Genomic DNA, 14,684 nt, shown 5'->3' on the forward strand with positions numbered 1-14,684 from the left:
TGGGAGTTGTACGTTTTTTAAAATATCCTAAACACTCAGAATTGTGCTGCAAGTTGCTCGTTGTTGCGGAAGACAATGGGGTTTCAATGACAGAAAAAAAGAGATAACTCCCGGCATCCCCCAAGCAGAGGAATCTTCACAACGGCCCTATGAGGTAGATCAGGCTGAGAATCCGAATAGTTTTTCTGTCTAAACAGGCACAGGACTTTTTTTCAGGATTGCACCCTTAAAGATTTTTTTTTTTTTTTTTTTTTTGGCTACCTGAGGAAGGCTAGGACTTATAAGCTGATGGAGATCATCTCGGACCTGGTGTTGAGGACCCCCAGGATGTTGGTCCTGAGGGACTTCAATCTCCATGCCGAGACTGGTCTGACTGGGGCAGCTCAGGACTTCATGGCCTCCATGGCGGCCATGGGGCTGTCTCAACACGTCACCGGCCCGACCCATGAACGTGGACACACTCTGGACCTGGTTTTCTCAACGGGACAGGAAGAGGGTGGTCTGAGGGTGAGGAATTGTGTCTGACATCCCTGTCATGGTCAGATCACTTCCTCGTGAGGTTTGTGCTTGAGAGCGACCTCTCCCTCTGCAAGGGTGCGGACCCGATTGTGTGGGTCCGCCCCCGGAGCCGGATGGATCCAGATGGATTCCTGAAGGCCCTGGGGGAGTTTCCGGCTGACAAGACTGGTGCTCCTGTCAATGCCCTGGTCGAACTATGGAATGGGGAAATGACCAGGGCTATTGACACGATCACTCCCAAGCGTCCTCTCCCACCGGGCAGAGCCCGCTCTTCCCCTTGGTATACTCCTGAATTGAGGGCGATGAAGTGGGTTGGGATACGTCTAGAGCATAGGTGGAGGAGATCACGGGATGAATCCGACCGAACACACTTAAGAGCCCATTATCGGGCCTATGCTGTGGTGGTGAGGGCGGCAAAAAAGAAATTCTCCATTTCCATTGCCTTCTCACAATACCGCCAGTGGAGCTTTTTCGGGTGGTACAAGGGCTGGTCCGTCCTGGCCCTAAGAAAGATCTGGTTCCACCCTCGAAGGCCTGCTGTGCTGACTTTGTCAAGCATTTTAGGGAGAAAATCACTCAGCTTTGTCACGAGTTGGGCTCCACTAGTGACCCAGAGGCTTCTGGGGAGATACCAATGTTGCCGTCTGGTCCAAAATTGATGGATGAGTTTCAGTTACTGTGGCCTGATGATGTGGACAAGGTGCTTGGACGAGTACATCCCACCACTTGCCTAATGGACCCTTGCCCATCTTGGCTAGTTAACAACGCCAAGCACGGGATAGGGACCTGGATCTTGGAAGTGGTTAACGCTTCTCTGAGGGAGGATCGGGTGCCTGCCCCTTTAAAGGAGGTGGTAGTCCAACGGTCCTGAAGAAGGCTTCCCTGGATCCAGAGATGGCCACTAATTATAGACCAGTGGCCAACATCCCATTTTTGGGCAAGGTGTTGGAGCGGGTGGTGGCAGGACAACTCCAAGCACTCTTGGATGAAAATGATTATCTGGACCCATTTCAGTTCGGCTTCAGACCCGGTACGGTACTGAATTTGCCTTGGTCGCCCTGTACGATGACCTGTGCAGGGAAAAAGACGGGGAGTGCATCCCTGTTGGTTCTCCTGGACCTCTCAGCGGCTTTTGATACCATCAACCATGGTATCCTTCTGGATAGGCTTGCGGGATTGGGGGTCGGAGGCACTGCTTTGCAGTGGTTCCGCTCCTATCTCAATGGCCGATTTCAGAAGGTGGTGCTGGGGGACTATGGCTCTGCCCCATGGCAGTTATGCCATGGAGTTCCGCAGGGGTCCATTTTGTCCCCTTTGCTATTTAACATCTACATGAAACCACTGGGGGAGGTCATCAGGAGGTGTGGGCTGCGGAATCATCAGTACACTGATGATACCCAGCACTACCTCTCATTTTCTATCAATCCAGGTGAGGCAGTGGCTGTGCTGAACCGGTGCCTGGCTGAGGTAATGGGCTGGATGAGGGCCAATAAACTGAAGCTCAATCCAGACAAGATGGAGGTCTTGTTGGTAGGCGGATCGGGCTTTCACTGGAAGCTCAGGTGACAGCAGTGGCGAGGAGCTCTTTCTTTCAGCTTCGGCTGATCCATCAGCTGCATCCCTACTTGGAGAGCGACTGCCTAGCAACAGTGACACACGCATTGGTAACTTCCCGACTAGACTTCTGTAACGCTCTCTACGTGGGGCTGCCCTTGAAGACGGTCTGGATACTTCAATTGGTTCAAAATAGAGCTGCTTCAGCAAATGGGGTGACATAGAAGCTTCCTAAATACATAAATAAATAAATAAATAAATAAATGTAAGTGTTCCTCCATCCCCTGCCTAAACATGCATAGGATAACACCTTTCGTGACTGCAGGAAACTGATACGTGATAAACTTTAAGTGGCCCGGAAAAGGAAGTAGTCAGGACTTCGGTGAGCATTAAGAGTGCAAGCCAGTTAGCAGAAAGGCTTGTATCTGTGGCCCATAAGAAGCCCTGAGGCTGTGATTTCTTTCATTCTTCAACATCCACAAGGGGCTAAAGGGAGGTTGCAGCCAACATCTGGGCGATGGACAACGTCCCTTTCTCTGCTTGAATGCACCGTTATTCCTCCAATCTAAATGTGCACATTTTGAGTGCGCTTTGAGTTGCCGAAAAAGGGGGGCAGGCATTACGCCGAAACAGATTTTGGAATACGTGTTCTGGAGGAAAAGGCTCGAGTTCAGGTTGGGCCAGGAAAGAATCTTGCTGGAATTCCCGGAGAGCTGCTGTCGCCGCCGCCGCCAGGCAGTGCTGACAATATTGGGCTAGATGAACCAAGGCTGATCCAACTTAGGTCAGTTCTCTAGCACAGATATATATTGGGCTGGGATTAGTGAGATCCGCATGCTAGCCCCGACTCGGCCATAAAGCTCACCGGATGACTTTCGGCTAGTCAAGACTCTCAGCCCAGCCTACCTCACAGTGTTGTTGTGAGAATATGATGGAGAGGAGCAGGAGAATTATGTAAGCCTTGAAAGGAAAAAAAAGAGTAGGCTATAAATATACCAAGCAAACAAACGACGGCCTTTGGCTAGATTTGCACCAAGCACAGACTCTCGGCGCCAGGGCTGTTGTGGGGAGAAAATGGAGGAGGCGAGGACTGTGGGAGCCGCCTCGAGTTCCTCACAGGAAAGGCGGGGAGCATCGATGACACGTGCTTATAAACGAGCATGCGCTGCTTGGCTTGGAACCCAGAGGAGAGGTGTGTGCGTGGAAGGCTCGGTCGCAAGTCTCTTTGGAGGCGGCGAGGGGCACGTGGGCTGCTGATCGATGCGCTCGGCGCGCGGCGCGCGGGGCTGGGTCGGCTCGGCTCGGCTCGGCCCGCCGCTTGGCGCTCGCCTGGGCAGGCGGCGGCAGCAGAACCGCGGAGGCGCCGCGACGATGGCGGGCAACCAACCGCCGCCCCCGAAGCCCTGGGAGAGCCGGCGACTGTGAGTGCCCGGGGGGTTGCCGCTGCCTTCTCTCGAGCTGAGTCAGGCCGTTCTTTCACATAGATCCCGGGGCTCCCGCACGGTTTGGGCACGGCTCCGTAGCGGCTCTCTGCTCATGCTCAGAGAGCCCTCCTGCGAGGCGCTCTGGAGCGAGCGTGCGGGAGCCTTCCCCAGCTGGAGCCCTCCAGGACGGGCTCGACTGGCGCTCCCGGAATCCCCACGGCCAGCCAGGGGCGTGTGGGATTGTAGTCCAGCGCCTCCGGCGGGCTACAGGTTGCAGAAGGCTGCCAGAGGGGGCGAAGGTTCCGGGGCTCAGGCCCGCGATCACGAAGGAGCCGCTGCTTCATGGTCCTCCCGAGTTTTATTCAACCCCTCCAGATATGGGTGCCTTACAGTGCAGTGGGGAGAATGTAGGACTGCAGCTGGAGGGAGTCCCCACCCGGACGCGAAGTTCCCAGTGACTTTGGGCTAGTCACTCAGCCTATTCTACCTCACAGGGTTATTGTGAGGATGAAATGGAGTGGAGAAGCACCGTTTAGTCCGCCTTGGGTTCAGTAAGCAGGAAAAAGCCACCCTTCTCCTCCTTGGCTCCCCACCTCCTGGCACCCACGTGAGAGAGTGAGCCCCTTCCTTAACTTTGGCAGGCCGAAGCAGGCATGGTCAAAAGATCTCCAGTCCCACTTTTCTTTTTGACATGTACATGGCAGAGCAGGCAGTGGGGAGAGAAGTGTGTGTTTGCGACACTGTTGCGATGGGGAGTCAAAAGCTGCGTGTAATTTGGGGAAACTCAAAGGCTTCCCTTGGCCAGTACTAAAAAATGATAGACTTCCAAAGTAGCACATGCTTTACAGAGGAGAGTGGGTGCAGTGTCCTCCGATGCCGCTGCCACGGGGGATTAATTTTGACCTGCCTGTCTCCCAAATGACCAGCATGTCCACAACACCACAAGTTCTTCATCTCCTGACTGTTTCAGCTTTTGCTTGGCCAAGTGCCTCTCAAGCCAGGGATGGTTCTTGGCGCATAAATGCATGACAACCAGCTGTTGTTTGCACCCTGCTGCAGTTTCTGTCACTGGTTGGACCTCTTTTCTCCTTCCATCTCTCCCACCTTTCCTGTCAAAATGGGTGTGGAGGGGAAGAGCTCCAGGGTGGTTACCATTACTCCATACCTGTGTTCCCTGGGTAATTAAGGTTGCATAATGTGAAGCGTACAATCCTGTCTTTAGTTAACCTCGACATTTGGTAGGACTTAACTTCCATAGAAGTGCATCAGATCAGACTAGAAGGGCACTTTTTTTGGAAATGTAAGTTGATAGCCACATAAGTCACATTTGGACTTCCTGGAGGCTTTAACTGCCTGATAGTCAGAGATGGTTTGTAGCTCTGCGAATTAGGAAGCTATTCCACACAGGCTAGTAACTGAGAAGAAACTGAGTCATAAGTTTTCTGGACACTTGAAACAAACTGAAAACCTGCTGCAGGTCCTGCTACAGCAGAAGTGTGGGGAGGAGTTAGTATCTTTCCTTTTTGGAGTAGCTGGAGCATTGGAGTAGTGTTGAAAAAGCAGAAGGCACTGAGAAATGTCAGTTCATCCCTTGAAAGAAGTAGGAATCCCATTGCCAAAGGGGAAAGAATGGCTTCTCCACTTTTGGTGCACGTACTCCTTTGCTGCTCTTCGCCCCTTCCATCCAGGTTTGGTGCTTCTAAATTGTGCCACCGCATCCCTCCTTTTTCTCTCCTAGTCCTTCACAACTTTGAGCAAATTAGCCCATGTGCAGCCTTGCCATGTCAGTTTCCTTGCACATTTTGTGCTCCACTTTGGAACCCCCTTTGACAGCTGAACCATTAGCAGGAAAGTGGCCAGAGAAAGGTGTGCAAACAAAGCAAACAAGAAAAAGAACAAAAATAGTTTTAAAAAATTACTTGAATTATACATTTCCGAGGTGTTGAATTTTTTTTTTCTTCCAAAAGTCAAGGTCCTTTTGATGGCCTTTCCAAAGTGCTTGTTTCAGTTTTGGTTTGAGGTACGAGGTATATTCTGCAAGGATCAAAACGTTGTCAATCAATTAATTACACAGTCAGCCCATGATCTGAAACATAGAAAAAAAGCGAGTCAGAAGGGGCCTCCCCGGCCATCTGGTCTGTGCCCTGGCTGCAGCCGGCTCCACTCCTGTAGTCCACAATGTGTGGTTGTCCAGTCCTTCCTTGAGCACCCTCACTGATGGGGCCTCAACCACCTCCCTTGGAAGCTTATTCCGTATTCTAGGGGTCCTAACCATCAGGAAACACGTCCTGACATCCAGCCTGAATCCTGGTTCCTTGAGCTTTGCCCTGTTGGAACGCATCCTGCCCTGCACCGCATGGAAGAACAGGACACGGCCCTCCTCCGCATGGCATCCCCTCACATACCTATAAGTCGCTAAAAGATCCCCTCAGAGTCTCCTCCAGGCTGGAAAGACCCCGTTCCCTCAATCTCTCCTCATGTCATCCCTCCAACCCGGCTACCATTCTTGTGACCCTGTGCAGAACTGATTCTAACCTAGCTATGTCTCTCCTATAATCTGGAGCCCAGAACTGGACACAGTGCTCCAGCTGTGGGTGCACCAGAGCCATGTAGAATGGCAGCGACACCTCCCTAGATCTGGAAGCCAAGCTTCTGGCCATCCATCCAAGGGTGGCATTTGCCTTCTTAATTGTCATGTCACACTGCTGGCTCATGTTCAGCCTGCTGTCAACAAGTACCCCGAGATCCCTTTCCCAAGTGCTGCTCTCCAGCCACTTGTCCCCCAACTTGCACCTGCAACACTTATTCTTGTGTCTCAAGTGCAAGACCTTGCACTTATCCACATTGAATGCCAACCCGTTGTTCTCTGTCCACTTCCAAAGGTTGTTCAGATCCTTCTGGCTCTGGATCACCTGCTCCTCAGTTGTGGCCACTGCCCCCACTTTGGTATCGTCTGTGAATTTACTCATCTGTAGTTGTGACTCTACCCTTTAACCTGAAGATCCTTTGTGATATCAAAGCTATTAAACAACCCAAGCCTGTGCATATTTATTTTGGATGTATTATGAGCTCAATAGGACTAATTCACAAGTTAAAAACCATCTTGTGGCTTATATGTTACCTCCAGAAGGGTCTTTTCAGTGTCAGATCTTAACACTTTCATTTACTATTTTTATGTGCTGTAATCTTTTTACCTTTTGCTGATGGTTTTACCTTAGTTTATGTGCTGCTTTTATTCGTGGTTTCATTGTTTACACTTTATATTTTTAATATATCGTACACCACTCAGAGAACTTGGGCTTTGGTAACAGCAATAAAGAAGTAAAATAATAAATTAGCTAATATTTGGAACAAAAATGCTTCTTTAGCTCTGTTTGGAGCAAGAGCAACAACGTACTGATGGGGCCACTGCTTAAGGAGTATGGTGAAACCTTAAGAGGTTATAGAGAGATCAAAGAGCTACTCAGATCCTCTTTATTCTCAAGGGAAGCTGTGTTCAACCTGGGACAACTGGAACAAATTATGTAAAGAGGGAATTGAATCTAGGATAGGTAAGACAATTGCAAAATGAATTCAGATCTCCAGGGCCAGGTTAATTGTACCCCCAGCTGCTGAGAGACATTTTAGAGCTGTTGGCTGAGAATTCTTCCAGAATTCTCACATGAATAAGATTCCAAAAGACTGAAAGCAAGCAAAAGCTCTGCTTTCCATCTTCAAGCAGGGGAAAAGCATGGATCTAGGCTACTGCAGACCAAGTAACCTGGTGGTGATACTAGGCAACGTGTTAGACCAGAATATTCATTTGGTATGCCTGGCACCAAGTTTATACTCTTTTCGACGCCAGGCCAAAACCTCTTTATTTGAACAGTCTTTTAAACTTCAGTAGTTTTTAAGTTTAGTCGCTCTGTTTGTTTTGTGATTTGTTTTCTGTTTTATTATTGATTGAAATTGTTGTTTTAATTGTCTTTTTAAATATTGTAAGCCATCCTGTGATCTTGTATAATAGGACGGCATGCAAAAGCTTTAAAGGAAGGAAGGAAGGGAGAGAGGGAGAGAGGAAGACAGACAGACAGAAAAAGGAAGGAAGGAAGGAAGGACGGAAGGAGGGAGGGGGAGAGAGAGAGAGAGAGAGAGAATTTATTTAGGGCTTGTTGGAAGTGATAGTTAAGCAGATATATGGGGCAGGTTCCCATGGTCACAGAGACTTACTTTTCTTCCATGATCATGCAAACCTACCCAGTATGTCTTGATTTCATCAAAGCAGTTGACAAGGTTCCCCATAATATCCTTATTGACAAAATGGGAAAATACAGATTGGGTTTATTTATGTTTAGTTCCTTTCTATACCACCCCATGGGTGAAGCTCTCTGCCAGCTGAGCGTTGACGTAGACTCTGTTCCACAAATGCATAAGCTTTTCTCTCTGCTGTTTTTGCTGCAACAGACTAACACAACTACCCTTCCGGAATTTTGCTGCCTCTGTTGCATAGGTTTACAGCCAAAGCTCATGATACTTCGAGGTTTCTGTTCTGAAATGTCACCCTTCAGGCATTCAGGGCAGTAAACTTTTCTAAATTCCTTGCAATTGTCTTACAAGAAGTGCTTTACACTCGTAAGATTGAGTCACAACAGGTTACTAGTGCCCAGTGCTTATTTTGGACACCCCCATCCCCCACAGGTGTCTGCAGTCATAATTAAATATTAGCATTTTCTTGGAATTCACCTTCTTATTGTATCAAAAAAACAGAGAAGAGCTTTCCAGTAGTCGATTTCAACAATAATTACTGCATGGGATGAGATTATCTTTGCATATGAAGTCCAGCACTTTATTCTGTGGGCTGGCAGCAAGAACCAGTTCAGAAGAACACAGGGCACCATCGTGATTTATGTTTGGGGGAATATGGTATGTGGGATCATTTTAAAAATTAAAATTATCCTGAGTGCTAATCATGGACTTCTGAATTTCAGGTCAGCTGATGTGGGGGCCAACCAGTTAACTAGACCCGGACAGCCCGCCCTGACTCGAGTGCCCCCTCCTATTCCGCCAAGGCTGTCGCAGCAAACAGGAAGTACTGCCCTAAATACCTACCGGCCCGCTTACAGCACCTCTTTTTCTTCAGGCTATGGCGGATATGGAAATTCCTTTTACGGAAGCTACAGCCCTTACAGTTTTGGGTACGGCAGCTTGGGCTACAACCGTTTCCGGGTGGATGACGTTCCCACCAGCCGGTTTGTGCAGCAAGCAGAAGAAAGCAGCCGGGGGGCGTTTCAGTCCATCGAAAGCATTGTCCATGCCTTTGCCTCTGTCAGCATGATGATGGACGCTACCTTCTCGGCCGTCTACAACAGTTTCCGAGCTGTTTTGGATGTAGCAAATCACTTTTCCCGGCTCAAAATACACTTCACCAAGGTGTTTTCAGCTTTTGCTTTGGTCCGAACGATACGGTACCTCTACAGGCGGCTACAGAGGTTGCTGGGCATGAGAAAGAGTTCTGAGAATGATGATCTGTGGGCAGAAAGCCAAGGAACTGTGGCCCGCATTGGTCCTGAAGAAAAGGCCACCAATTCTGCAAAATCGTGGCCCATCTTCCTGTTCTTTGCTGTTGTTCTCGGTGGGCCCTACCTAATATGGAAGTTACTATCCACCTACACAGATGAGGAAACAGGTAAAGCAGCATCTGTGATTGCGGGGATGGAGGTGATCCAGTAATTGCTTCCTGGTCTCGGTTTCTGTGCGGTGCAGCAACACCAGTGCATGCTAAAACATAATCAGGCTTTAATGACTGTGGCATTTGGGGTGGGTGGGCAACAAAGATAATCTAAAGGTACCGCAAGTGTTTCAGAAGTTCTTGGTAAATTAGATTTCCTGTCTTGGAAAGCTGACTCTTTGTTGATATCTTTGTTCTGAATCATCCTGAATGCCATGGCAATTGGGCAGTATGCAAATACAATAAATAATCATTATTACTCAAAAATAAGCAGCTCTCCTTCTATAGGAAAATGTAATAAAATAACAAGGTGTTCATGCTTCGCCTCTGTGTTATTAATTATTGAACTAAATTAACTAAAGTAACTTTCAATAACAGTTCCCTGACAGCAAAATTTGCTTGCCATTGATTCTCAAGCAGGCTGCTGTTCAGAAGTGCTGGCGCAATGGAACATCGACTCCTTGCCAGCCCTGGGAACACACATTTCCGGCATGAATTCCCTTCAGTTCTCCTGCCCTTTCCTTTTCAGCCTTAATCATTGATCTGTTGCAACCCTGTTGCATCTGCACTGAGGCTAACCAGGGTTTGCAATCCTACTTCAAAACCTGATTAAAATAGGAAATGCTGGTTTTGCATGGCAGTCTGCACTCTTTGAGGATGAGGGTTTCTCTCTCTGCATATCTCCAAGAAGAAATGCATGGGTTTGTCTACCTGTGGCTTTTCTGTGTATAGAGAAAAAAATAAGGACCATACTGAACTGTTTGGCCTCTGTGGGCTGTGTGGAAGACAAGAGGAAACTGAGAGGGGTTAGTGATACGGGTTGGCTTGATAGTCTTGAAGGTGGACGAAAAAAAGAGTGAGTTGTGTTCCTGAGCGGATCTATGATGCAAATATTCCTGTGGATCTCTGTGCAACCTTAGACAATAACTACAGGGAAATGCAAATGCTCGAGTTACGGATAACAAAGAAATGCTGAATAATTTGCCTCAAATCAAATGTTAAGTTTCTCAGTTGCTCTTCATCTAGAGCTTAGGTGCTTGTTTCAGCCTCTCAGCGAGAGAGTGAATTTGTTTTAGGAATGCAGCATAACACGAGTTCCTCCTTTGTCCTTTTGGTTGCCTGCAATGAGGGTGAGTTTCCATGGAATGTAGCAGTGGAAATGCCATTGCATTGCACTTTGTTTGACTGGGCAAAGAGGAAAGAATAGATTGGGAGTCTGCAGTTCACCTGTCAAGTCAGTTTCATGGCTGAGTAAGAATTTCAGCCTCAGTCTCTTGTATTCAACTCACTCTCAGGTTTCTAGATCTAAACACAGCAGTCATTCCTCGGGTTTATCACATCTGTTGCCTGTTGAGGATTTCTGATGGATTAAGGAAAGGAGCAAGTTTAGATGGCCTACTTCCCCAGCCTCTACTTTGGGAAGTGTAGCAGATCTTGCTTCAGTATACCACTATGATAAAAAAAAAGGAAATACAAACTGCAGTTCAAGGGTTTAAACATTAGATGTGAGTGCTCCGAGACTGGAAAATCTTTGCAGCCTGAATGGAGCAATTTTGTATGCGATGTGCTAGAAATACAATGCTGGTGAAAGGTTTTGAAGGAGCAAAGCCCATACATATCATAGGATGGCTTTAATAGGTTGAGTTAAGCATTGGCATTGGCATATTGTTCTAATGCTGAGTGAGGAGCACAGAGTCAGGTTTGGAAATCACTGCTTGTCCCCACAGTTTTTGCAGGGGTGCGGGCAAGGTGCTAGTGATTTGCAAGGCCGAAATATTTAAACTTGCAACACTTAGGTGAGCCCAGAAGATACAGGCAGGGTTGCATCGTCTCATTAACTCCATGTTGTTTGGAACAGTTTCCAGTAATTGGGCCAGCGGAGAAGATGACCATGTTGTTGGGAGAGCAGAATATGACTTCACTGCTGTTTCGGAAGAAGAAATTTCTTTCCGTGTGGGTGAAATGCTAAAATTGGCACCGAAAGGTAACAAGTTTTTGGTTCATCGTGTTTCTTCCCCAATCTTCAAATAAAGAAATTCAGTGCAGCATGTGGACCTGCGAAGAGTCCTTTATGCACTCAACTTAGGTATATGTAGGGCAGTGAATATGCAATGTGTACTACTTTTAGCACTGTACACAAAATAAATAACATACATTTTAAATACTCCTTATTTTGCTTATTTAACTATTGTTCTAAGCATTTTGTCTCAAGGATTTAGATTGACTTTTTTCACTCAGGTCTTCAAAAGCTTGGGAGGGTCACACAAAATCTAACCTAACCAGACTTTGTGGAGTGTTTGAAATGCTTTGACAGCTCAATGTGTATAAGCTCTCTTGATTAACCGCAAGTTTGTTTTCTCCTACCAGAACAACAACCCAAAATACGTGGCTGGCTTTTGGCCAGTCGTGATGGCCAGACAACGGGACTTGTCCCAGCTAATCATGTCCGAATACTTGGCAAAAGAAAAGGGAAGAGAACCATAGAGGTGGAGAAGGTTACAGAGCAACAGCCAAAAAACACCAATCTCACTTTGGTTCAAGGAGCCACGACCAGTGACACATTGGAAGAGCAAGAAGCTGCCTTTGAGTCGGTTTTTGTGGAAACGAATAAAGTTCCTGTCACGTCCAGCCCTGCTGTGCTAAGTGGAGATATCCAGGACCTTTGACATGTGTGAAGGTTTATTAAAATGCTTGACATGCGCTCACCAGTAATACTGTAGGATAGCCATTTGATAGTGATGTAGCAGAACACTGTTGTTGATCGTCTCTGGGTATCTTGCTATTCACACCTGATGGAGTCTTGGAGGGAAGTTATTGGTCCTAATCTTGTGCTTGATTCATTTAGCATTGGACAGTTGGGTTAAGCATGCCCAGGTCGATTAATAGCTCAGGTGAGTTTTGAAGCCAGGTTTGGCACGTTGTCCCACCAACTGCTACTTGAGGTGGCCCTTTCTTTGAACGCTTCAGTGGAATCCTTTGAAGATTCCATGGAATTAGGTCATTGTGCTTGCATTCAGGGGGATTTTTTCCCCAGAGACTGTGAGGTTATTTTTCCAAAAAAACATTTTTAAAGTGGAGAAAATCTCTAGTTCATGGGAAAGCCAGACTAACACCAAGAAAGAAAGCTTCTGCAGGGAAAACGAATGCTACCACTGGTTGGTTGTTCTCTGTCGAAGGTGTTTTAGAATGGGCAGCACATGGACCTAATTATAGTTCCAATGAGAGGGTGTGCAAATAGACTACCTGGTCCTTTCATAAATAAGCATTCTCCACAAGAGCTTTGACATCGGTTCCTTTATGCTGATCCATATCTGCACTTGATTTCCCCTGTAACCCTTTGCCTGGCTGCTTTGTCACTTTCCTTCCATATCAAGTCTCCAACACCTTTTGCTCAGTCTTATTCCTGCAGCCTGCAATTCGATCTGCCAAGGACACCTTGCTGAGACTGAGACTCAACATGCAATGGCAGCAGATGCCCCCGTTTTAAACCTGGGTCTGTTATCATCATGTGTAGTCTGAGCCCCGTGTAATTGGTAAAGATCATACGTAAATCTTTTTTTGTGTGGTTGATCCCTTAATTTGAAAGTGTGAGCTCTCTTATCAGCTAACATTCTGCATAATTAAACTACAGTACTTTGTAGTACTAAGAACACAAAACTTGATATTGTTCTGAATAGTTGGATAGTGAAGATTAGCATGAAAATAAAACCACAACAATCATGTTTACTACTGCACTGAAGCCATACTATTCTGGAGAGAAAACTAGGCCATTCAGGGAAGGTTTAGTGAGCAATAAACTAATTTCAGGGTGAACTTCCTTAGAAAAAATGATAAATTGACCACAGAACTATGTCTATAGCTAAAGAATACTGTGAATTTGTAATGCTGTGCTTCATTTTGTTAAATAAGCTTCCAAAATTGAAAAGTGCTTAAACTGAAACCTGCATCTTGGATTTCATTAAGCTTAACTCAAAATCCTTATGTAGAGCACCTTCTCTCCAATTTCACTGCAAGAGAGTTGCCATTTTTATAATTAAAAGGGTTCACTTGTACTCTTTCCAAGCAATGTTCTTGGCTGGTGTCAATTAGAATGCAGGATTCTGGCAATATGAAAAAAGTTGGCATGCTCTGGTAAATTTGCTGGAGGTAGTTTTCAAAGCCATTTCAGTACACTCACAGTTGAACTAGTGTGCTAAGGTCTGAGAGAGACAGACAATGTTTGGCCCCATTCTGTTTAATAACAGAGCAGTACAATGGCTTCTGGTCAAAATATAGAATGTCTTCAACAAGGTAGCAGCTGCAGGCCAGGGGAATGGGAAATCAAGACCAGATGCACTAGCTTTGAGCTGCCATACAGATCAGACTTTGGCGCAGGATTAGGTATAGAAGCCCTTATGCCACAGAGATGAGCATCCTGAATTTTCGTTCAAAATAAACCAGAAAATGGAGGTAGGTGTATACCTTTTCTGTATATCTGAGACTTCTTCAAGAAGTGTTCCATTCTTCCAAGTGCCCACTTAAAATTCAAACTGGCTGCTGTGGGTCAGGGGGGTGGGTTCAAATTTTCATTAGATTTCAGATCTTTTGAGTTTGTAAGACCTAAATGTTTTATCCTTTAATTTTTCTGATGATAATACATTAGGCTGAAAAGCATTTGCTTATGAGTAAGTTGCTCTTGACTGACAGCCTGATCCTAAAACTGTTCACTAAAGTGCCACTAATGGGGCTTGTTTCCTAGGAATCATACTTGGATTTACTGTCCATATCTTTCTTTGAAGTTGCATGTCAATAACAAAGAATCATATCCATGCATATCGTGCTTCAGATTGACAACTATGGATCGTGAACCTTGACACTGGACCCTTTGATTTTTGTACATATTTTAGTGGATCCAGAAAGAAAATGGTTAATTATTTACATTTCACTAAGGATTTTAACATGCAGTTGGATTAACCTATATGAATCTAATTAAATCGCATTGAAACTTACATATGGCATTCTTTTCTTCTGGGAACATTGCTTATTCTGAAATACCAGACCTATGTTTGGTCATCACTTTACATCAGACAGTCTTAGTAGTTGTAACTGGTAATTGTGTTGCCCCCCCCCCCCGCAAATCTTGGTGTAAGTGTGCATATTACTGCCTTCCTTGTTTAAACCTTCAAAATTACAGCTCTTGAGCCACTTCCAGGAGGAAATGGACATTTCTAGTTTTCATGTAATTTCATGTAATGTTTAAAACACATAAAAACAAGAAATATTTTTCTTTTTTCTAAAGGAACATACTCAGTTTAGGAGCTGGATACAACAAAACTTGTGTAGTTTGTGGGAGAATTTAATGGAAAATAAGAGCAATATATGACAGTCTTGAATACCTGTCAGTACAATCCCGCCTTTCATGTTTGCTCAGAAGTCCACTGGTTCTATTAAGGGCATATTTATTAGCATATTTACCACTGTGGCCTTCGTAATTTAGAATT

General features: G+C 46.0%; 1 protein-coding gene across 1 annotated transcript; it reads left to right on the forward strand.

Annotated features, from left to right (window-relative positions):
* Positions 1-3,368: 3,368 nt before the first annotated feature.
* PEX13 (peroxisomal biogenesis factor 13) lies at positions 3,369-14,192 on the forward strand. Its single transcript, XM_044429446.1, has 4 exons — positions 3,369-3,494; positions 8,465-9,162; positions 11,063-11,188; positions 11,572-14,192. The coding sequence occupies exons 1-4, from the start codon at positions 3,445-3,447 to the stop codon at positions 11,868-11,870; spliced, it is 1,173 nt and encodes a 390-aa protein (XP_044285381.1). The 5' UTR covers positions 3,369-3,444; the 3' UTR covers positions 11,871-14,192.
* Positions 14,193-14,684: the final 492 nt, after the last annotated feature.

The sequence above is a fragment of the Varanus komodoensis genome, unplaced genomic scaffold, assembly GCF_004798865.1.
Source record: "Varanus komodoensis strain SLA01 unplaced genomic scaffold, ASM479886v1 scaffold2, whole genome shotgun sequence".
In the NCBI taxonomy this organism is placed as follows: Eukaryota; Metazoa; Chordata; class Lepidosauria; order Squamata; family Varanidae; genus Varanus; species Varanus komodoensis.